This window comes from Rana temporaria, chromosome 9 (assembly GCF_905171775.1).
Source record: "Rana temporaria chromosome 9, aRanTem1.1, whole genome shotgun sequence".
Taxonomy (NCBI): domain Eukaryota; kingdom Metazoa; phylum Chordata; class Amphibia; order Anura; family Ranidae; genus Rana; species Rana temporaria.
In genome coordinates, this window is record NC_053497.1 from 105120147 (window position 1) to 105145129 (window position 24983).

The following is a 24983-nucleotide window of genomic DNA, read 5'->3' on the forward strand; positions in this document are numbered from 1 at the left end:
ATCGGGAATATTTAATCTTCTTCTTTTCCCCATCCTGATCATGTATGTGCAATACAGTTCTCATTGTGCCAATTGTTGATATCCTCTATTCCATAATGAGAGCGCCTAAATGGGCAGCGAGGAGGGACGATAAATTGTGCACATCCACGCCGAGTAGCCGTGCCCTCTGTTGAAGTCAACGAGTGACGAAACTGGTCAGGGCGTGGCTACTACGGCGATCGAGAAACCGGAAGTGACGAATGCGCTCCACTGTTGGTTGTCTCAGGCCCGGAAGGATCTCTAGCGCTGCATATAGCAACACGGATGCTTCTGGGGACTAGGATACCAAACGGTGAATACATTCATATCACTATGTGCTCATTAACAGTGTATTAATGGTACGTGCATTTGGAGCGGGGGTCTATTGTTTAAAGGGTTATTCTTTATATATTAAAAACGGGATTACACTATTTTTGGTGCCTTCGTATTTTATATATTCCTATGTAGTTTAACCCATGCTGACCCCTGCTAGTGCTGACGGATATTCAAGTGAGAGTTCTTGATACTGCTTAAAGGATCACTAAAGGAAAATATTTTTTTAGCTAAATAGCTTCCTTTAGCTTACTGCAGTACTGGTTTCATGTCCACATTGTTCGTTTTTGCTTTGAAGTAGCTGTAATTCTGCTGTGATCTCCACACTTCCTGCTTGTCTGGCTCCTTATGAAAAAACTCATGGGAGCTTCTCACTGTGGTCTAAGCTGTGTGTCTAAAACTCCTCAGAACCAATCAGATTCATTTTAAAAACAAAACACTGCCCTGGATTTGTTTGTTTTTGTTCTGTGGGTCTCTTTACTTCACATAAACATGAAACCAGTTTAAAACCGAAAGTGAAACTAGAGGCACATTATATGATAGAATTTAATCTATTTTTAATCATTTTTAAAAGGAATCCGTTAACTTTTATGTCTCTATACCCTGTAAACAGTCATTTCAGCAAAAAAATGTTTTCCTTTAGTGACCCTTTTGAGGCCCATTTTATCCGTTTTCTGGTGAGTTTGAGGGGAGAGTGGTGAGACTTCTGAGTATGTCACCAGAAGTGACATTTTTGTTGCAGAGGATGCCTAAAATCTGACTTGTATCTTAGTGCAGTCTTCTGGGAAAATCGGTGGCATACATACATTTTGTGCTCATAAGTTTGCAGAATGTATGATTTTTTTTGGCCATTTTTTCAGAGAATATGAATAACGCAAAAAACCTTTTCACTCATGTTTAGTGTTTGGCTTAAGCCATTTATTATCAATCGACCGAATCATAATGACAACAGAAACTGCCCAAATAACCCTGATCAAAAGTTTATACACTGGTGATTTTGGCCTGATAACATGCACACAAGTTGACGCAAAGGGGGTTTGAATGGCTATTAAAGGTAACCTGTGATCTGTTTGCTTGTAATTAGCGTGTGTATAAAAGGTCAATTAGTGAGTTTCTGGACTCCTGACAGACCCTTGCATCTTTCATCCAGTGCTGCACTGACGTTTCTGGATTCTGAGTCATGGGGAAACGTAAAGGAATTGTCAAAGGATCTGCGGGAAAAGGTAGTACAACTGTATAAAACAGGAAAGGGATATAAAAAGATATCTAAGAACTGAGAATGCCAATCGGCAGTGTTCATACTCTAATCAAGAAGTGGAAAATGAGGGGTTCTGTTAAAACAAAACCACGGTCAGGTAGACCAACTAAACTTTCAGCCACAACTGCCAGGAAAATTGTTCGGGATGCAAAGAAAAACCCACAAATAACTTCAGGTAAAATACAGGACTCTCTGAGAACATGTGGTGTGGCTGTTTCCAGATGTACAATAAGGAGGCACTTGAAGAAAGATGGGCTGCATGGTCGAGTCGTCAGAAGAGTCATTACTGCGCAAATGCCACAAAGTATCCCGCTTACAATATGCCAAATAGCACAGAGACAAGCCTCAAACCACCTGGCACAAAGTCATTTTGAAGGGATGAGATCAAAATTTTGCTTTTTGGCCACAACCATAAACGCTAAATTTGGAGAGGAGTCAACAAGGCCTATAATGAAAAGTACACCATTCCTACTGTGAAACACGGAGGTGGATCGCTGATGTTTTGGGGATGTGTGAGCTACAAAGGCACAGGAAATTTGGTAAAAATTGATGGCAAGATGAATGCAGTATGTTCTCAAAAATACTGGCTGAGCATTTGCATTCATTAACCAGGAAGCTGAGCATGGGACGTACTTGGACCCAACATGACAATGATCCAAAACACAAGGCCAAGTCGTCCTGTCATTGGCTACAGCAGAATAAAGTGAAGGTTCTGGAGTGCCCATCTCAATCTACTGACCTCAATATCATTAAGACACTCTGGGGAGATCTCAAACATGCAGTTCATGCACGACAGACCAAGAATTTACAGGAACTGGAGGCTTTTTGTCAAGAGGAATGGGCAGCTTTACCATTCAATAGTTAATAAAGGGCCTCATCCACAAATGCCAAAACAATGGAGGACATGCTGTGGCATGTAAGGGTGTCCCCCCCCCCCCCACACACCTAAGCAATATATAAGATAAAAATAAAATGCAAATATTAAATACATGATGGTAAGTACACAATACATTGGCACCCTTGAGTATGGACTTGATGTGTTTCCTGGTGTTTAAAACCATTCATCAGGAGTAGGATGCTATAAAATAAATGAATATAAGGGTAAGTAAATGGGCAAACCTCTAATAAGGTATGCTCTCCATCTCTAAGACAAGAAGCACAGTCTAGCAATGGATACTTTACCTATGGAGGTATCTCATAGGTGTAATTGTTCGGCCCCTAGGATGGAGTGGAGATGATTCTCTCATCCAGGGTTAAAGCGGGAGACACCCTACCATTGGCTCCAGCTGCCCAGTTCCCCTAGGTAGGTAGAGTGGACTGGGTCGGAGACCATGAGGCCCAACAGCCGGGAATGGAACCAGGTGTCTGCAACTCGACTTCAGGGTTGGAGGTATATGTCCCTGGGATGTGATAGTGCAACTATAGGTAGATGGAGTGAAGAAAATAAGTAGCATCCAAAATGGGAAAACAAAAATGAAAAATCAAACTAGTCACACAGATGAAGGGGGAGGGGGAGAAGGAAAAATCTCACACCCGGGATGTTCCTCAGCGTAACCTAGGGTCCTTCAACGTCAGTGTATGACGAAACACGTCTGGGAGGGCGTGCAGTGATTTCATCTTGAGGAAGTAGGGCACCTTACATTGCCTTTACATGCAATTTTTTTTTTTTTTTTTTATATCCTTGTTTGTAAGTACAATACTTTTTTAATAATATACCAGCTTCTACGGTATCTCGCTATGGTCCCTCTTCTTTCTTTCATGCTATGTGAATGATACCACGGACCGCATGGTATGTTGAAGGACCCTAGGTTACGCTGAGAAACATCCTGGGTGTGAGTCTGCTCCCTGGAACCATCACTCTCCTGTGTATTCATGCTTGCCATTGATTACGGTGGTGGGCACTTGATTTGTGTATTCACTGCAGTGTCATTATACAGATATTATTTATGGACCATTGTTTGCCTATGGATTCTTTTGAGCTGGTTATTCTATAGCTGCATAATCGCTGGTGCATGTCCTTTATTAAATTTATGTAATTTTATCTTTATTTTTGTCCAGCGTGGTTTTTTTTTTTTTTCCTTTTTATAACCTTTTATTATAATGCATAGCGCCAACTATGCTGTCAGACAATATATTGTGAGATTCTGCATATACACCTAATTTTGTGAAGCTGTTGGTACAGTTTGCGCATTACCTGCTTTGCATATTAGCAGAAATTAAAAGGGAGTTGTTGTAATTTGGAAATAAATGGCTACGAATGCATTCCTTTTTAGCAGCTCTTCTGGCTATAGTGCTTTAAAAAAAATTATATATATATATATATATATATATATATATATATATATATATATATATATATATATATATATATATATATATATATATATATATATATATATAAAAAAAGTTAAGTGCTCTAGTATAATGAAAAGGTTGAAAAAAATTGTGACCGCTAAAATCATTGAGGCAAAATCTAATCGTATAGGTTTTTCTCTGTTGTGGGGTTACTTGGAGGCCTGGTAGTTGTAGTAGGCTTTGTTTTTGTTTGGTGTAAAATATTTTCTGTTTCAGGGTACCACCAAAAGTGCCACATACCCGCTGTGGAGAATGGGGAGCAAACCATTCTAGAGCCTTGGTTCTGCAGGCGCTGCATCTTCGTGCTGGCTGTCCGGGTAAGAAACAAATTCCCCAATTATCCTGCTATTATCAAATGAAAGATCTGTTAAAGGATGGTGAGGTAGGTGTGATGGTGTGGAGTGTCTGTCCTCTGGTGTTCTGTTGGCAGAAAACATTTTCAGAAGACAACCAGTCTGCTTTTTTACTGTACGGCCTTACCAATATTAACACCTAAAGATATCTGCCACTGGGAACAAGGAGATAAAAATTCACATTACACCTACTTCACCTCAGTCTGTGAAGCTCTGCATCCTAGAGTTCTTTAATGCAGAGCTGAAAGCAAAATGTTTGTGTTCATTTTGGATATAGTAGGGGAGGGTCATAATTGCTGTCAAGTTGTGGTTTGTATTTGTTTTTAGCCATCTGTGTCCTTCCTTTTTACTGTCCCATAGCCACAACAGGAAGTGAGGGAAATCCCTGGTAGTCACCAGAACTAGTGCCCCCATTGGAAAATTCCCCCTCCCTTCCTTTTTTTTTTTTTTTTTTTTTTTTATTCTGGTAACCACTCAACATGTAGGTTTTTAACTTTTGGTTGGTGATAACAGTACACAGGACAAATGAAGAAATTGAATATCCCCACAGGGATGCAGACAATTAAAATAAAAGTCGCAATAACCCTTTCATCAGTGGCATATCCTCCATGGGTGCTGGGTGTTCACTGCACACAGGCCTCCAAGGGATGCACCCTGCACCCATGGATGATTGTCCCTTGGGTCACAGCTAGGGATGATCGGTGTGGCAGGAGGGACAGCTGTAGGCACCAATTTCCCTGCATGAAAGCCACTTGTCGTCCTCGTCCTCGTCCTCCTCCTCCTCTCTCTGCCTTGGCTATCAGTGCTTCCAACTCGTCCTCGTCGTCCTCTCTCTGCCTTGGCTATCAGTGCTTACAACTGTCCCTCCCATTGCACCGATCCTTCCCAGGCTGTTCACCTCTTCCCCTCCACATGTACTCTCCCAGCACGCTGTGTCCCTTCCTTCCTTCCTTCCTTCCTTCCTTCCTTCCTTCCGATGGAGAACAGAAGGGGCCCGGTAAATATCCTATCACTACCACCCTCTATGTCCTAACTGAGCAGAGTAAGCTGTGTGTTACTTTACTTCTCCGTTTATGAATGGACGAGAGCCACAGTCTCCTGTATATTTATCTTCATTGCTGAGAAAGGGGCTGGGGAATCTGTGTCCTCGGTCCCTTTCTCTGTCTCATAAATTCTAAAACTGTCCATTGCTCTACTCACACTGTCCACTGTCCTAGTGACACCATCCACTGGCTGCCAAAAAGCATTTGGGGGGGGGGGGGGGGGGAATGCTAAATATTTTTTTTATAAAGAACTATTGACAACGTCCAGTGCCCTACTGACACAATCCTGCACATACTACCCACTACTGTACATGCCACACTCCTCTTCTGCATATACTACCACCACCATACACTCCTCTCCCTGCACATACTGCCCACTGCTGTACACGCCGCAAACCCCTCTCCCTGCACATACTACCCACCTCCATACCCCCCCGCACTCCTCTTCTGCACATAATACTCGCCACCATACACTCCGCACTGTACATTCCCTATTTAACATTACTGCATTCTGCAATATGCAAGTCATCTCAGACTATTAAACTACACCCTACACGCGCCACATTTTGTGTGTGTGTGTGTGTGTGTGTGTGTGTGTGTGTGTGTGTGTGTGTGTTTTTTTGTTTTTTTTCTGTGCCTAGGGCTCACTTTTTAGCTTGCACACGTGCCCACTCATTTCATGATACGCCCCTGCCTTTCATGTAACCTTGCCAGGCCTAAACACAACAAAAATAGTATATTGCAGAAAGTCAAACTCTGGGCTGAACATTAACCACTTCCCGCCCACCATATAGCACAATGGCAGCCAGAAAGTGATTGTATTATCCAGACTTGGCGTTGTGCGACATCCAGCAGGATAAGCCGCTAGCAAACGCATGGTGTGTCAGTCTGACACACCGCATCTCCGATCCCTGTAAAGAGCTGCTGATGTAGGCTCCTTACCATGTGTTGAGCGGTGTCCAATTACAGCTCATCACATGGTAACCAGGAATTGACGTTTATCGACTTTTTTTTTTTCTACTCGCGCTGACAAGGTGCGAGAAGAGGATAGCCGATCAGCTGCTCTCCTGGCGGGCACTACTGCTTTGATCAGCGAATTGATTATTAGTGCAGGCCCATCGAGGGTGCCCACTAGAGCCCACCAGGGATGCCAATCTGTGCCACTTATTAGTGCACACCAGTGCTTGCTTATCAATGGTACCCATCAGTGCCCGTCGGTGAAGGAGAAAACTTAATTTGCAACGATTTATAACAGAAACTACGTTTTGTTTTGTTTTTTTTTGGGTTTTTTTTCTTCGCTCTTTTTTGTAGAGCAAAAATTAACCCAGTGGTATCAAATGCCACCAAAAGAAAGCTCAAACAAAATGGGTACAGTGTTTGCATGACTGCGCAATTGTCATTTACTATGTGACCGCTGAAAAGTGGCCTGGGCAGGAACGGGGTGAATATGCCCTGTATTGAAGTGGTCAAAAGACAGCTAAAATACCATTAAACAGTTTTCTAAGCATAAGCGTACATGACAGTCACTGTCCGGTGTACCTTTTTTGTCTTTTGCCCCTCTGCCTAGGTTTGGAGCAATACAACCCTGGCTGTATGTGTGCTAATTAGAACTTGGTGTGGGAGCCATCCAACTTCTAGGTAGTAATACCACCGGCCCCTGAACCACCATGTGGACAGTGCTGTTAGAAGTCAACTCTCTGTGCATGTGGTATGGGGAATTGTGCTGTGCCATTGTACACGGTGCAGCGGGCACTGTGCTGTCTCTATTAGGCTACAGGCACTTTATTTATTTTTTCCTCTTTCAAGAGAACCTGACATGAAAGAGCTGATTTAAATAGAACAAAATACATTTTTCCATATTATTATTATTATTTTTTCTGTGTTTTACGTCCTGTCCATAGCCGATATGGGAAGTGAAGGGAAATCCCTGGTTGCCACCATAACTAGTGTCCCATTTAAAGATTTGCCCTCTTACTGGTTTGAGGACAACACAAAATTGGGGATTTTCCCTCCAGTGATAACAGGAAAGAGAGAGGGTGAATCTCCTTGATGGGGACACAGCAATAAAAACATGATAGGTGTTGTAATCCCTCTCCAATTTATCCAAAACTGAAAAAGGTTTGCCTTTGGTTATACTTTGAGAAGGCTGATGGGTCAGTTGGCAGTATTGTCCTATGGGATTACTTTGTCACCTAAATGTTTTTTTTTGTTTTTTTTCTAATATGTTCATGAAACTTTTTGCTTATCTATCCATCTATACTATAATCTTTGTTTCTAGAAACCATTTTGTGTTTTGGTGACCCATGAAAACTGAATCGCCTTTACTGAGATTGGCCCACTCTCCAAGAAGCCATTTTTTTTTTCACCAGCCAGTTCATGGCGGGTTTGTGGTTACAAGCATCTGGCGGTTGCGTACGTGAACAAAAATCAAACCTTATTTGGCTGGATATTGCTGTCTAGATTTGGGATGTTGTCTGCTGCCAAGCACATACGTTTACAGCTTTATAATGAAGCGCCAGCTTTAGTTGGCAGAATGGTTGGAGAACAAGCCTGGGATGCGGATGCTGTCCAGACTGGGCTTTGGCAGGAGCTACTGTGTAGTACAGTAGTAAATTAACCGTCAGTACTTGGGTGTGCACAGCTCTTGTATGTTGTGACCCCCACAGTCAGTGTTGTCATGTCTGGAAATATTAAACGTATTCAGCTCTTTAACCGCTTCAATACTGGGCATTTTCATCCCCTTCCTGCCCAGGCCAATTTTCAGCTTTCAGCACTGTCGCACTTTGACAATTGTGCAGTCATACAATGTTGTACCCAAATGAAATTATTTTCCCCACAAATGGAGCTATCTTTTGGTGGTATTTGATCACCTGTTTTTTTTTTTTTTTTGCGCTATAAGCAAAAATAGACCTACAATTTTTAAAAAAATCCAATATTTTTCACTTTTTGCTATAAAAAATAAATAAATATATATATATATATATATATATATATATATATATATATATATATATATATATATATATATATATATATATAATATATTTTTTTTTTTCCTCTGTTTAGGCCGATCTTCTTCTACATATTTTTGGTAGAAAAACAAAAAAATCGCAATAAGCATATATTGATTTGCGCAAAAGTTATAGCGTCTACAAAATAGGGGATATATTTATGTAATTTTTTTTTTTTACTACTAATGGTGGCCATCTGCGTGGGGTGTGTGTGTGTGTGTGTGTGTTGTTGTGTTTTTTTTTTTTTTTTTTTTTTTATCGTGACTGTGACATTACGGCGGACATATCGGACACTTTTGACACTATTTTGGGACCGTTCACATTTAGACAGCAGTCGGTGCTATAAAAATGTACTGATTACTGTATAAATGTGACTGGTAGGGAAGGGGTTAACACTAGGGGGCGATCAAGGGGTTATTTGTGTGTCCCCTAGGGAGTGATTCTAACTGTGGGGGGAGGGGACTGATGAGAGGAGGAAACCGATCGTTATTCCTATATGCAAGGAACATACGATCAGTTCTCCTCGCCCCTGACCGGACGTAGATCTGTGTGTTTACACACGCAGATCCACGTCCCTGCTCTGTGATGAGAAATCGCGGGTGCCCTGCGGCCACCGGGCCTGTGCATCGGGTCCACAGTGATGCGGCGCGCTCGCCACAATTCCCGGGAAGACAAAGTCATGTGATGTCTGCCCGGAGGGAGGAAGGGTGCCTGACACCATAATTTTACAGTACGGTGGTAGGCAAGTGGTTGAAAGCTCCAGACACAATTGCCTTGCTAAAAGCAGAATCACTAATGCTGACCAGAGACCCCAGGTTTGTACATTATGCAGAAGGCCCACATATTGTATGATGGCAGTGCACTTGTTGTATTCTTTGTACAGTATAAAGCAGAATTGATAACCTTTATCTTTTCCTTCTCTTCTCTGCTGGCCCTCATCTTTCCTCCTCTGTACTTCATTTATATAAACAAAGCAAGGTGAGCTTACATGTTTATGCGGCATCCGGCAGACAATACATCAGACCATTCTCATATTTTTATGTCATTAATTTATATAAATATTTTTTTTCTTGCTTTTCATGTTGGGCAGTACTGCCCACCAAACGCCACAAATTCAACTGAATGGTGTTGCACCAAAAGTGCCCCTAAACCATGTGCAATGCCCTCAGAGGGCTAACAGGGGGACAGGGGTGGTGGTTTTTTTTTTTTTTTTTTTGCATAAAACAGCAGACCACAGAATATAAAATGGAACATACAGATGGTAGTAGGGACATAATAAGAAAGCCCTCGTTCTTCTTGTCTTTGACTGATCTACTAGACTAAATGGGGTAGGAGTATTTCCGGAGTAAAAGGAACATAATATTTTGCACTGTCATATGCACGCAAACATCAATGAATCACCCCCGTTGTACACTCCTTGGTAAATCAACGAATATGGTATGGACCTTCAAACTAGGGCAGAAAGCTGGGAGAACCCAGAGATGGGGAAAGAGAAAAGAAAAACAGAGAAGAAATAAATCAAACCATAAATAAAACAAATAAAAGTCCTACATAACTGAGTAAAATGAGTCAAATTGAAATAAAATACAATAGGCTGATCAGGGCTGCTGAAAGCTGCTCTCCCTGCCAGGGTATGTCTGGTGGAGCCCCCACAGCCCCGCCCCATCAATCGGGGGGGGGGGGGGGTGCTTGCGGGTGTCCTAGGGCACCCGGCCCAGTGCTATTGGAGTAGTGTATCCAAGTGGCCCAGCAAGAATAAAACTTTTCATATCTATCTTTACATTTCGCCATTCACGCCTCTGCTGCCATGATATTCTTCACTAGGGAAATCCACTCTGTGCAGGAAGGAATTTGTGATTTCTTCCAATATATCAGGATTAGTCTCCTAGCCGCATTGAGTAGATGTGGCAGTGCTGATTTGCGGTATTGGCTGAGAGGAGTGGTAGGGACATGCAGTAAGGATTCAAATGGGGCGTTTGGGAGCTCTAGGCCCAAAATGATCTTACTCTGTGCATATGGATATCTAGCCAGAAGGGTCGTAACCTGGGGCATTTCCACCGACAAGGTATTTTTCACCCCACTAACTAATGATTTTTGGAAGTGGAAAGTTATGAGCTTTTTGATTGGCATGACATCTACTTAAGAGGGACTTTTGGTTTGCCCATGTAGGGCAAAGCAAGAGGTTTAATTTAATGGCAGACCCACCAGTTTCTTATTCTAGGCTTTCATTCCACTGCTGAAAGCGAAGTAGCATACATATATATATATTTTTAGGTATGGGCAAGCAGTTGTAAGCTCCAAGTTGTAACTGATCTATGGTTGTTTCTCCTTAAGTTGAGAGAGGTAGCAGCAGGAAGGTAAGTATTAACAGCTGTTGAGGCTGACCTTAAAGCAAACCTGTTGCTTTGCCCTGCATAGGAAAAGTAGATGTTCACCTTGGAGAAGAACTACTTTTGTTGAAGAAAACCATCCCCATTGCGTTGCAGGGATTTTAACAAATTTTGCAACAGATTTCAACTTTTTTCTTACTCCTGACTACATTTCTGGGGGCATTCTATACACCAAGGCTGTACAGAGTGCCTCAAGGTTATGACTAGGGAAGTCAGTGGATAATATAGTTACACTGTCTGAAAAATACAACAAGTCAGAGGGTGCAACGGCCTTGTGCATTATCTTAAGGAAGACCTCTCTTTGTTAATATGGTAACTTAAGTAATGTCACAATAAATTGGACGATTCCCATAATCCCATACATAGATCACACTGTAAAGTGGAGGAATCGCAGTTGTCATTGAATTTGTCACTTTGTCAGTGTAGTATAAGTTTTATACTACACCGACATGACGGCAAGCGCATGGATTTTTTTTTTAACATGACAGTACATGATAAATATACAGTACTAGTAGTACTACTAGTATACTACAGAATAACTCAAACTCAAATGGCATGCAATCCATTCCATTTTAAATCAAATGTAATCCGTTCAAGATATAAAATCTTTTTGGTACAAATTGGATGTACTGCAGTGCAGACATTTTAAATAGTATTGCATGGCAAGAGTGTTGGCTTATTAACAAGGGCTTGTTAAGTAGCAATACATGTTATTTGACTGCTATAGTACTGAAATGATGATCTTTCTATAACTAGTTGGATTGTCAGTTAAAGTAAGGGAAAAGCTCACTGGCGAATAGTAGTAATGGTAGCCATCCAGGAGGGACAGTGCCCACTCTCGTACTAGGAGTATGCTATGCGGCCCTCTATGAAGCCATCTCTCGGGTCCCAGCAGCATCTCTCAACCACGAGTGTCCGCCGCGGGGAAGGTGCTTCCAACTCCAGCGTCTCAACCGCAGGCAACGTGCTCACGCGAGTCGGCGTCTTAACCACGAGGAATGTGCATGCCGCCTACATGAGTGACGTCACCCGCTGGTTCTCCCACCGCAACTGCGCATACATGATTTTCAGCGCCATTATCTGCAAGATTTCTCTTTCAGCAAAGTACCGAAAAGGCAATTTTTTTTTTTTTTTTTTTAGATAATAATAATAAAAAATGGTGATTAAAATACCACCAAAAAGCTTTATGTGTTTGTGGGGGGAGGGGGGTGACATGCATTTTATTTCGGGTACAGCGTTGCATGACCGCAATTGTGTGTGTGTGTGTAATAATAATATTATATATAATTTATTTTATAATTACTATTTTTATTTTTTATCTGGTTATACTGGTGCCACATTCTCTCTGACCAAATATTGTGCTCCTGAAGGCATGATATCTGTGTGCTTTGGACTTGAATTTTTCATGCAGATGTTTGTGTTGATGGGTTTTTCTTCTTTTACATGTTTTTTCCTCCGAGGAAAAAAAAAAAATGTTCTTCTCTATCCCACCTGGAACTAACAGAACCATCCTGACCGTGTATCAGCAATGACATGGTTACCATGCCATTGCCAATTTTATATCGAGCTGACAGAAGTATGGACAATGTATTGCGGATAGCACTAATGCTCTTCTCTTCTCTTCTCTGCAGAAAGGGGGCGCTCTGAAGAAAGGCCCCATTGCCAAGGCATTGCAGACAGTGAAGATGTTGCTCACATACAATCCAGAGGAGCTGGACTGGGATTCTCCACATCGAACCAATCAGCAGCAGTGTTACTGTTACTGTGGAGGGCCCGGAGAGTAAGATTAACATTTTGACTTATACTTGTATCATGCTGCATCTTCAGCTGGTGTTCCACATTTTAAAGGGGCAGCAGAATGGAACAAAAAAAAAATCCTTTCCGAAAACTTTATAAATGTATTTATATATTTTTACTAACTAATATAAATAATTATACAATATACATGCGTATGCCTGCCCAAGAATATGACTTTTTTTTTTACTTCGCTGCTATGGCCTCTAGCCCCAGATCTTTTGTAGACCTAGCAACGCCCCTGCCTGTAGGAATGCAAAGCAGACATTTAAGGGGGGGGGGATGTGTTGGCTTTTAGAGTGTAGCACCAGAAATTTCAACACAAATCATTATTTTTTTTTTTTTTTCTAATGGGGTTCACCTTGCTCCCCAACCCTATAACTGTCACGACCCCTTTTTAACCTGATCTGAAAACAAATTTTACATCTTGTGTGAAATTTATAGCCGCTATCGCACTAGATGTCATGTATATAAATCTTCTTTTATTTCCTGTGCTGTCTGAGAGCAGTTTGTGATCTTTTCCGATTTTGTGTTCTAGTGCAGTGGTCATCAACCCTGTCCTTGGGGCCCACTAACAGGCCAGGTTTTATGTATTACCTTGAAGAGATGCAGACTAGAATACTACAATCACTGAGCAGCAAATGATATCATCTGTGATGTATTTCAGTTATTTCCGGGTTAATGACCACTGTTCTAGTGAGTTATCTCTCCCCCCCCCCCCCCCCCCCCCTGTAAAAAGGAAAAAATGCACAGCACACAACAGCATACAGTGGGATAGACAGCTGACGCGTTTCGCATTAACAACTAATGCTTAGTCACAGCTATGACTAAGCACTAGTTGTTAATGCGAAACGTGTCAGCTGTCTATCCCACTGTATGCTGTTGTGTGCTGTGCATTTTTTCCTTTTTACAATAAAGAGCACGTCTTTTTTTCAACAAGACTTTTTGGAGTGCGGCTGTCCATCCATTCTCCCACCTGCTTAATTCTATGCATTGCCAGCACCCGTGTGATTCCTGAGTGGACATTGATTACCTGCCTGTGCTCACCTGGAGCGGCGGTCTCCCTACCTATCGTATCTAACATTGACACCTGCAGCAGATCGCATTTATGCCGAGCGATTGCCAAGCGATTGCGTCAGTGTGAACCAGGGCTCGAAGTACATGACCCTATTGAGCCCCCCTCCCCACCAGAGCTATGCGACTTCAGAGCTCGTTTTCTCATCTGTCTCTAGAGGTCTTGCCAACAATCAAGTATTGAATAAAAGTGTAATTCCTCCTTACGAAAAGCTGTGATTACTACACAAACCCAGGACAACTTCGTTGTTGCGAAATGTAGTCTAACTCTTTGATGTATGCAGAATCTGCAGCAGCTGGAAGATGTATTAGGCCATGTGAATAGAGGAGGGGGAGATGTAAATGACCTCTAAATAAAACACGTGTCAATGTAGAGGGTAAAGGTGCGCCTATAATTTTCTGTAAACCAATTGGAATGTTTTCTGGTCTCTTCAATAGGTGGTACCTGAAGATGATCCAGTGTTACCGATGTCGTCAGTGGTTCCATGAAGCATGTATCCAGTGTCTGAACGAGCCCATGCTGTTTGGTGACAGGTAGAACCTCCGTTCTGAGTTATTATATGAAGCCCCCCACACATTGTGGGAAAATCTCTGGGTATTTATATGCTCTCCTGACTGTCGACACTTTTGCACAGAGCTGTTAACAGGCAGTAAATGCTTCACTTCTGACAGCTTATTACCTATTTAAATTGCACTGAAGGGGGCTGTTACAGCAGCTTGTTTTCATTCTGCATGTCGTACAGACACAACGTTAGGAATGTGAGCTGTGTAGTAAAACGGAGGGCCTTTCTTTACCAAATAGCCAGAAAACCCTAACATGTTAGCGCAGGAATTTCTGTTGGGAGATCCTTATCAAAGCTGCACACGTTCAAATGAAGCTGTACCTAAATGTTTGCTAGAATGGACTAAGAATACTTGTCTCTCCTGGAGTAAGGGCTCATTCACACCATGAAAACTGACGGGAAAACAACGCAGATTTCATTTGCAGAGACCTCAGTTTTCATGTGCGCTTCTGATATGCATGTCGCTTATGTACCCTGTTCCCAACAATGTTCATTTTGTCCTTTTTTCTTTTTTTTTTTTTTTTTTTTCCCCCAGTGCAGAAAATTGCATACTTGTTGCCGATTCCTGCGCAGAAAAATGTTCACGTTGTGGTGTGAACAGGGAACATGGAGAACCATTGTGTTCTTTTGAGCTCTTGCAGAACACGTGCAGAAAAGCTGATGTCTCTGCACCATGGTGTGAATGGAGGCCTTAAAGCAGAGCTCCACAAAAGGGGGGAACTTCTGCTTGTTTTTTCCCCTCCCCCTCTCACTGCCACATTTGGCACCTTTTGGGGATGAGCGGGTAACTGATTTTGAAAGGTACCCGTTACCACTTCCGGCTGATCTTGCCACAGCAAAGTCAGTCAGAAGTTCGGTCCCCCTGCTGCCGGGCCATTCACAACCTGCTGATTTTGTACGTTTGTCCACTGACAAAAAATTATCAGTCTCTATAATTTTAATGGTAGGTTTATATTAACAGTGAGACAGAATAACAAAAATATACAGAAAAACACATTTCCAAAATGTTTATAAATTGATTTGCGTTTTAATGCATGAAATAAGTATTTAACTCCTTCGCAAAGCATGACTTAGTACTTGGTGGCAAAACCCTTGTTGGCAATCAGAGGTCAGACATTTCTTGTAGTTAGCCACCAGGTTTGCACACCTCTCAAGAGGTATTTTGTCCCTCTCTTCTTTGCAGATCCTCTCCAAGTCAATAAGGTTTTGAGGCTGACATTTGGGAATACGAACCTAAGGTCTGTAGACTGTCAAGGCCACTCCAGGACCTAAATGTACTTCTGGAGCCACTCCTTTTGACAATGACCCAAAACACACAGCCAAAGCAACATACTGGAATACCCACCCACGACCCATTTTCAATGCCCTGGCTGATTTGATGGTGCATGGCCCCTTCCATCGTCCCTTTCGATGCTGTGAAGTTGTCCTGTCCCTTTAGCAGAAAAACACCCCCAAAGCATAATGTTTCCACCTCCATGTTTTGATGGTGGGTATGGTGCTCTTGGGGTCATAAGCAGCATTCATCCTCCTCCAAACACGGCGAGTTGAGTAGATGCCAAAGAGCTTGATTTTGGTCTCATCTGGCCACCACAATTTCACCTAGTTCACCTCTGATTCATTCAGATGTTCATTAGCAAACTTCAGATGGGCCTGTGCATGTGCTTTCTTGAGTAGGGGATCAAATACTTATTTTAATCATTAAAATTCAAATCAAATTTTTATAACTTTTTATTAAATTTTTTTTTTTTTTTTTTTGGATTTCTTTTTTTGGGTTTTGTCTCACTGTTAAAAAAAAACAACAACCTACTATTAAAATTTTACCATTTCTTTGTCAGTGGACAAACATACAAAATCAGCAGGGGATCAAATACTTTTTCCCCTCACTGTATGTTCATTGCTGTGGTCTTTGGTCCTGTAACATCTGTCTGATCTCCTAGGAAACGTCCATCTGTTACCTTTTTGGTGTAATATTCCTACCTAGATTCTTTCAGGCTGCATTGTGTAAATTTTTAATTTTGTTTGATTTTACTTTGTGCATCCTGGCCGCTGCCCATTGATTGTTGGCGGTCTTTGGCAGAGGGTGGCCGGGCTCAGCTCACAGTCACTTTGAAGCAATGTTTCTCTGAATGAGTTGAGTGTGGTTTCCTCAACTCAATGGCATTCTGTACATTCTTTCACATTCCTAAGAGACCCGGCAGAGGGCCTTTCATAGCAGATGAGACTCTTCCGCCTTTCCAGGGAGCAGAATATTCGGCACGTTAACCCGTTCGGCTCAGAAAACATGATGGCTGCCCTCTGGCCTAGTGTGTTGTGGATGCCTGAAGCCTGCTGGCTGGTTACAGATCTGAACTGCCCCTACGAGGGGCCACTTGGATCCCCATAAAACACAAAAATGTAAAAACCTGTCCTGCGTTTGTTCAGACAGTAAATCTCTTTAATCCCTTCTACTTCCATCGGTGTGTGGGTGACTGTAGAGAGAAGCAGAGTTGTGACATGATTTGCCTACCTCCAAACAATTGCATGCACGTCTGTCTACAAACCTGCATGAACTATGTGCCCCATCGCATTATGTTTTCCCAGGTTATGGAAGGGCATGGTGATAATGCTACATTAGAGTAACATCATTGAAAAAAATGTTTTACGTTTTTAGTAGTAGCAATTGTTTTCACAGCCTGCAGTTGGTCTCCTCGCAATCTACTCTTACAGCTTGTGGTGAAACGTTTGTCAGTAAGGATAGCATGTCACTTAAATGCCTTTCTCTCACTTATAACAATATTATTTTTTGTAAAGCTGAGTTGTGATTCTACATATTACACAGATGTTACACTTTTGAAACATTAGCACCACTGTAGTTGTTCATGTTCTTAGCATCTACATAGCTTTTACATTTTTTTTTTTTTTCCCTGACAGATTTTTTATGTTTTTCTGTTCCGTTTGCAATCAAGGTGTGGAGTTTATAAAGAGGCTTCCTCTGAGATGGTAAGAGTCCTGTAACCTGACACTTATGTACAATATGTGTGTGAGAATATATATATATATATATATATATATATATATAATCATTTTTTTTTTTCTACAGCATCTAAATCTGTGCAGTTTGAAATTTCAGTCCCAAAACTGGCGATTTTACACTTTGTTCAGCAGTGCAAAATGTTTACAATGTTTTGATTAATGATCTACTACACTGATCTGGTTTGACATGAAACTTGATAGATTTTTATTTAATCGTGGAGGAGAGGAGAGTAAAGAACTGAGATGTTCAATAGCAGCAGTCTTGTTATACTCCCGTGCTGTAGTTAATATAGCAGTAGGTGTGAAGTGGTTTGTTTCCACCTACGAACATGCACCAGTAATTTGTCTTGGAGCAGAAGTGGTGTAAGCACAGATTGTTCTGCCTCGGGGCTCCGCAGAGTACTTGCTGCCAAATCAGTTTGTGTAAAGTGTTATTTGACATGTGACAGGGTGGCGGGTCTATTTTAGTTCTGCATTACCCTGTGATACAAAAGCACAGTGGCAAATTGTGAGTATTTCGATAAATGTACAGAAACCACTTTCCAGAGACGCAAGCTTGGATATCTCACCCAATACGGATGCCGGTATAGTGCTGTGGTTCCTGTGTTCAAAAAAGCAGGTCTTTATTCGGAATGACTGCTGTTCTGCACACATTTCTGCTTTCCTATTATATAGAATTTCTAGATCTGGCATTCTAATTCCGAACATGCCTACTTCCCTCTGCTAAAACAGAAAAAGACCCCTTTCACATTGGGGCGCTTTGTAGGCATTATAAATGGTGCCTGCAAAGTGCCCTGAAACAGCCGTTTCTGTCTCCAGTGTGAAAGCCTCGAGGCGTATATACAGCCTTGGTACAAATTCGCCCTCAGTCTACTACCATCCTTCTTTTTTTTTTTTTTCTTTTTTTTTTTTTTTTTCTTTTTTTCTTTTTTTTTTTTCTTCCCCGATTCTCCCCTCTAGACCCAACCCTTTCCACCCCCAATATGTATCCCAATCTAATAAGTAAATATAATTCTCATTGATACAAATGTTCGTAGGCATTTATAACTGCATCCCAATTATACTGTCAACAGACATTGTATCTCAGTTCATGTTTAATGTTAATTTCTACAATATTGTCAACTGTATGTTTTAATTACCTTTCAATAAAACCTTTTGATTGTGGAAAAAAACAAAGGAAGTATTAAACCGTTGGGTTAAACTACCACCAGGAGGATTGGACATTGACAAACTAACAATTGTAGGCCAGCTTATTATAGGGGTTATCCTACTACCAACATGCCTCAGTTTGTAAGAAAGCAGCACCAAGGGCATGATTAATCAACCCTAAAAATATTTCCTAGGAGCAGGATTTTACTATGAGCACAAAAATCCTATTCTCTTTCTTGTCCATTGAGGGACACAGGATGTCTTAAACTTTATGGAAGTCCAAAAGCAGCCCTACAGATGGGCGGGGGGTCACACAGCAAACTATTTCTAACAGGCCCAAGAAAACACAAACAAAAGCTAAGAACTGCCTGCAGCTCAAAGTGCCGCATGGAGGATCTGACACCTGAAGCTGGCATCGGATACAGCGGCAACGTCCACCTGGTTAAAAAAGGAGAACAAAAGATTAGGTGGCAGCCTTTCAAATCTGGGAAACCAAAACTTGATGCTGAAAAGACCAAGAAGTACTCACTAGTAGAGTGTGACTTGACAGGAAAGTGTGGCTTCCAATGCTTGAATGATGATCTGTCTAAGCCTACTAGAGATGGTGGAACAAGAAGCTGGAGCATTCTTTTTAAGGGTGGCAAAAAATAAATTGGTTCTACTGAAATGAGCAGTGGCTGAGAGATATAGGGCCAGATCCACGTAGCCCGGGCGCAACTTAACTTTCCCGATTTAAGTTACACCGCTGCAATTTTTCCAAGTTAGTGCCCGATCCACAAAGCACTTACCTGGAAATTTGCAGCGGTGTAACTTAAATCCGTCCGGCGCAAGGCGGGCCCAATCAAATGGGGCGAGTCGCATTTAAATTAGGCGCGCTCCCGCGCCGGACGTACTGCGCATGCTCCGTCGGGTAAATTACCCGACGTGCATTGCACTAACTGACGTCGCACCAACGTCATTTGCTTAGACGTTAACGTAAATGGCGTCCAGCGCCATTCACGGACGTCTTACGCAAACGACGTTGAGGTTTAAATTTTGATGTGGGAACGACGGCCATACTTAACATGGCTTAAGAGAACTAGGGCTCAGCCCTAGTTTTACACGGTGTAACCCGACGGAAACTACGTAGATTTAGATCGACGGGCCGTTCGCGGATCGCCGTAAGTCTTCATTTGCATATTCAACGCCGGCCGCAATGGCCTCGCCACCTAGCGGCCGGCCTAGAATTGCATCCTTAAGATCCGACAGTGTAATTCAATTTACACCTGTCGGATCTTAGGGCTAGCTATGCGTAACTGATTCTATGAATCAGTCGCATAGTTAGAAACAGAGATACGACGGCGTATCAGTAGATACGCCGTCGTATCTCGTTTGTGGATCTGGCCCATAGTGTTTTTTTTTTTTTTTTTTTTTTTTTACAGCCAAACAATAGAGGTAAATTTTCCTTTTGGTGAACTGGATCTGTACAGAGGGACTGAAGAACAATGCCCTAGCTGAGGTGAAAGGCAGGAAGAAAGTCTTGGGATTCAACACGGCATTGCAAAACCAAAAAGAGTCGCTTGGAGGATAAGGCATCCGTTCAGACAATCTCCGTGCCAAGGTGATGGCTACAAGAAACGCAACCATGTGGGTGAAATTTCTCTAATGGGCTTAAACAGCAGTTTGTGAATCAGAGAGAATCCTATTCAGATTCCAGAGCATCAGGGAAACAGACAGGGGGAGCTACATGGGAGACCCCTTAAAAACCATCTTAATCGCAGCGTGAGAGTCCAGTTGTCACAAATAACCTAGAAAGGGAAGAAACTTAAGCCAGACACTGATCAAAACTTGGCTGTAAGAAGGCAAAAATGTATCCTATAAAGAAATTCCAGGGTTGAAAGCCCTGAGACTCGACACCAAGTGATGTATGCCTTCCATGTCATGTATGCCTTCCATGTCTCATAAAAGACCTTGCGAGACGTTGACTTGCATTTAGCATTACAGAAATTGCAGACTCTGAGGCCTTGTACACACGATCAGTCCAAACTGATAAAAACGGACTGAAGGCTAAAGTCTGATGTGCCTACACACCATCAGTTCAAAAACCGATCGGGTCAGAACACGGTGACGTAAAACACAACGACGTGCTAAAAAAGCGAAGTTCAATGCTTCCAAGCATGCGTCGACTTGATTCTGAGCATGCGCGGGTTTTGAACCGATGCTTTTGCGTACTAACCATCGGTTTTGACCAATCGGTCATCAGTCCATCAGTCCGATTTTAAAGCAAGTTTTAAAACTTTGGTCTGAAGGACAAAAGTCTGATGGGCCATACACACGGTAGGTTTGGACTGATGAAACTGAACTTCAGTCCGTTTTTCATCAGTTTGGACTGATCGTGTGTACAGGGCCTTAGATGCCCCTGTCCTTCAGAGCCTGGGCTTTATCTGACATGCCATCAACACTAGTGTCTATGAAGCAGGGTAGAAAATTAGTCCTTGAGACAGAAGATGCATCTGATTTGCTACAGAGCATCTGCAAGGAGTCTTGGCAGGTTCGTGTACAACATCCACTTGGGCCAGTCTGGAGTAATGAGCATCCCCAGTATGCCCTCTATCTTGATATTGGAAGCAGACAAGGAAGAAGTTTCACAGGAGTGCTTGATTTTGAGATCTAATGAGCTGTGCAGTGACATTGGTAGGTTGGCGGTAGGAAACCGAAGGGAGCGAAACCCTTCTAGCCCTGAGTCGCAATCTCCTACACACATGCGTCTGAGATGCAAGCTGTCCAACTGTGCATAAAGGTTGAAAAATGTCCACCTATCTGAGAATAGGGATGTATCTTCAGGTAGTGGAAGGTCCCTCTGAGGATTTGGCAGACATAAAATAACAGGACTTGCAGGTGGACAGGCAGCCAGGCTTGGGGTAGTCCCAAAAGGGGGGGGGGGGTTGAGGGAGTGAAGAAATAAATGGTTCATTTAACATACAAAAATAGAATGTATGGACAGCCGCACTCCAGAAATACTTTTCGGTTGCCTTTATTGTTTTTAAAAAGACCAGTAAACACCACAAATCGCAGGAAAATTAGGGATACAGCTGACGTGTTTCACACTATTGGCTAGTGCTTAGCCTATGACTAAGCACTAGCCAATAGTGTGAAACGCGTCAGCTGCATCCCTAATTAAGGCATGAAGACCAACAGGAACATGGGGAAAAAGAAAAGGTGCCCAGTGACCCTAGTAATTAAGGTAGCTCTTTGTGCTTGGCCTGACCAGCACTAAGTAGTTTTAGAGGCAGGAAAAGTGTTGAGGCACTGGCTCTGGATCAAGAAAGTGCTCTGCAGCTAAATGGAGTCTGAAAAGGACTTTACGCTGGAGTCTTTGCCCAAAGGTCACTTCCAAGTCTATCCCTACATGACGTAGAACTGCAAAGGATGGCTGCCCCAAGGAAGCTGCATTAGAAGAGCTGAAACTCCAGCAGCAATGTAGAGTCTTGATTAAGCGTGGTAGCAAAAAACCCATTGAACTTTAACATGGCAGAACTGTAGAAAAAAAAATCTAACCTCCTAGGACACCAACAAATGAGGCATGCTGGTAGTAAGATGGTTATTCTGCATTGGCCCTATGGTTGCGTTAGTTTTGCCAGTATCCAATTCTCTCATAGGTGGCACTATATAACCAAAAGGTTTAAGACTTCCCGCATTCCTGTATTACACGGAGGAGAGAAATTGTTATTGGGTTGCATGTTATTTCATTCCAAGTATTTTTGACACCTGTCTATGGGAGAAGAGAAATGTTTTCTTTTTCTCTGGAGGATTAGAGACAGAACGTGAGAATTTTTTGTTTTTTCTTCTCAGAATGGTTGCAGAAAGTCCTCCATTTGTCAGTATAGTCATAGGGAGACGTGGGATGTGCTCTCTGATGGTGATGCCATGTATTTTTTTGTGCCTTTTTTACAGGGTGGACATTGTGCATCTCACCCTTTATAATCTGGGAGTACTGAGTAAGAAGAAATACTTTGATTTTGAGGAGATTGTGAACTTTGTGAACGAAAAGTGGGACCATCTGCAGCTTGGAAAGGTATGTTTGGTGGCACAAATTGTATGGAGAGTGGTAAAGTAGTAAGAATACTCAAGACATGCTGGTAAGGTAAATTGGCCCTAGTATATGTTCATGTGAGGTGGGGACCATGGATTGTAAGCTCCTTGAGGGCGTGGACTGATGTGAGTGTACAGAATATGTAAAGTGCTGCCTAAATTGAAGGCGCTATATACCGTATCTCACAAGTGAGTACAGCCCTCACATTTTTGTAAATATTTTATTATATATTTTCATGTGACAGCACTGAAGAAATGGCACTTTTGCTACAAAGTAAAGTAGTGAGTGTACAGCTTGTAGAACAGTATACATTTGCTGTCCCCTCAAAATGACTCAATACACAGCCAATTTCCAAATTGGGCCCAAAGTGTCAATATTTTGTGTGACCACCATTATTTTCCAGCACTGCCTTAACCCTCTTAGTCATGGAGTTTACCAGAGCTTTACAGGTTGCCACTGGAGTCCTTTTCCACACCTCCGCGACGACATCACCAAGCTGGTGGATGTTTAAGACCTTGCGCGACTCCAGTTTCCATTTGAGGATGGTCTGGAGACATGCTTGGCCAGTCCATTACCTTTTACCCTCGGCTTCTTTAGCAAGGCAGTGGTGGTCTTGAAGGTGTGTTTGGGGTCGTTATTATGTTTGAATATTGCCCAGTCCCCAAAGGGAGGGGGATTAACCTCTGCTTCAGTATGTCACAGTACTTGTTGGCATTCATAGTTTTCTCAAAGAACTGTAGCTCCCCAGTGCCGGCAGCACTCATGCAGCCCCAGACCATGACACTCCCACCACCATGCTTGATTGTAGGCAAGACACACTTGTCTTTGTACTCCTCACCTGGTTGCTGCCACACACCATCTGAACCACATAAATGTAATCTTGGTCTCATCAGACCACAGGACATGGGTTCCAGTAATCCATGTCCTTAGTCTGGATATGACACGGAGCATGTGCACTCAACTTCTTTGGTTGACCAAGGTGAGGCCTGTTCTGAGTGTAATCTCCACTGTTAAACCTCTGTGTGGTCTTGGCCACCATGCTGCAGCTCAGATTCAGGGTCTTTACAATCTTCTTATAGCCCCTAGGCCATCTTTATATAGAGCAACAATTCTTCTTTTTTTTTTTTTGAACTTTCAGTGACCAGTATGAGAAAGTGAGAGCGATTTTAAAACCAAATTTAACACATTTGCTCCCCAATCACACCTGAAACCTTGTAACACTAACAAGTCGTATTGACAATGGGGAGGGAAAATGGCTAATTGGACCCAATTTGGATATTTTCACTTAGGGGTTTACTCACTTTTGTTGCCAGTGGTTTAGAAATGAATGACTGTTATTTTGAGGGGACAGCAAATTTACACTGTTATACTAGCTGTACACCCACTCACATTGTAGCAAAGTATAATTTCTTCATGTTGGCACATGAAGATATAATAAAATATTTACAAAAATGTGAGGGGTGTACTCACTTTTGTGAGATACTGTAAATACCTGTAATAAATAAGGGAGGGCCCAAAAAACTGGATGTCTGTTTAGGAACCTCCTTGTTTTTGGCTTTTGGTCTCTGGTATACTGTAGAGGGATTTTAGGCTTTTGTTTTTCTCCTTTCACATGCAAGATGTTGGGAAATCTGGCTTTGTGAGCATGCTTTGTGGCCATAGTTATTATAAAATTTGGAAGTCAGGAGTGTACAGAACGCCCCCCAGAAATGTAACTTTCTGCTTGTGTGATTGGCTTACTGATTTGCCCAGAAGTCTGCACTAAAAAGTCATATTTTGGGCACCCTCTGCAATAAAAATGTCATTTTGGTGAGATACTCCCAAAGGAAAATAATGTCTAAAGGGATGCAGACCATGCCACTTTCCTAGTTGGAACCTTGCAAGTGCAACACTTCATTGATATTTATAAAATCCCCCACCTTCATTAATTTTGCACATGCACAAATAAAACCGTTATTTCTTCAGAATAACAAAAGGTAGAAGTCTGCAACAAAGTTTGTTAAAAATCCCTTCAATTTACATATATCACCCAGAGGGAATGTTGTGTTTTTTTTTTTCCCTCAACAAAAGTAGACTTGCGCTTTAGACTAAAGCATCTCTTTCAGGCTGTGACTTATTTTCAAGTCTTCCTGTCAGACAACTCCAGACTGCCACCTTGTGTTTTAAATCCATACAACGCCTCTTACAAATGCCTCCAACTATAGTGATGCCGAACCTTGGCACCCCAGATGTTTAGGAACTATATTTCCCATGATTCTCACCTACACTGCAGAGTGCATAAGCATCATGAGAAATGTAGTTCCAAAACATCTGGAGTGCCATGGTTTGCCATCACTGAACTATAGCAATAGGAGACTTTTAAAGCACCCTTTCATGAAAGAAACGTAGAACTATCATTGTGGACTACCTAAAAATGCTAGTTTCTTGACTGTCACATTAACCCAATGGCTTCAAAACTCTGAATCGGTGACCCAGAACATTTCTGCAGATCAGAGGAAACTATGTTGGAATTCTTTTTCATGACAGCCGTCACGGGTCAGCAGTGGCTGTATATATAT

At 42.1% G+C, this 24983-nt stretch overlaps 1 protein-coding gene across 1 annotated transcript in view; it reads left to right on the forward strand.

Annotated features, from left to right (window-relative positions):
• PHF19 (PHD finger protein 19) overlaps positions 1–24983 on the forward strand; it is a 52563-nt gene that overhangs the window by 18723 nt on the left and 8857 nt on the right. Inside the window, exons 5-9 of the mRNA XM_040324053.1 lie at positions 4181–4281; positions 12393–12541; positions 14068–14163; positions 17103–17171; positions 22287–22407. Of these exons, the coding sequence (XP_040179987.1) occupies positions 4181–4281; positions 12393–12541; positions 14068–14163; positions 17103–17171; positions 22287–22407 (536 nt within the window). The remainder of the gene's footprint in view (positions 1–4180; positions 4282–12392; positions 12542–14067; positions 14164–17102; positions 17172–22286; positions 22408–24983) is intronic.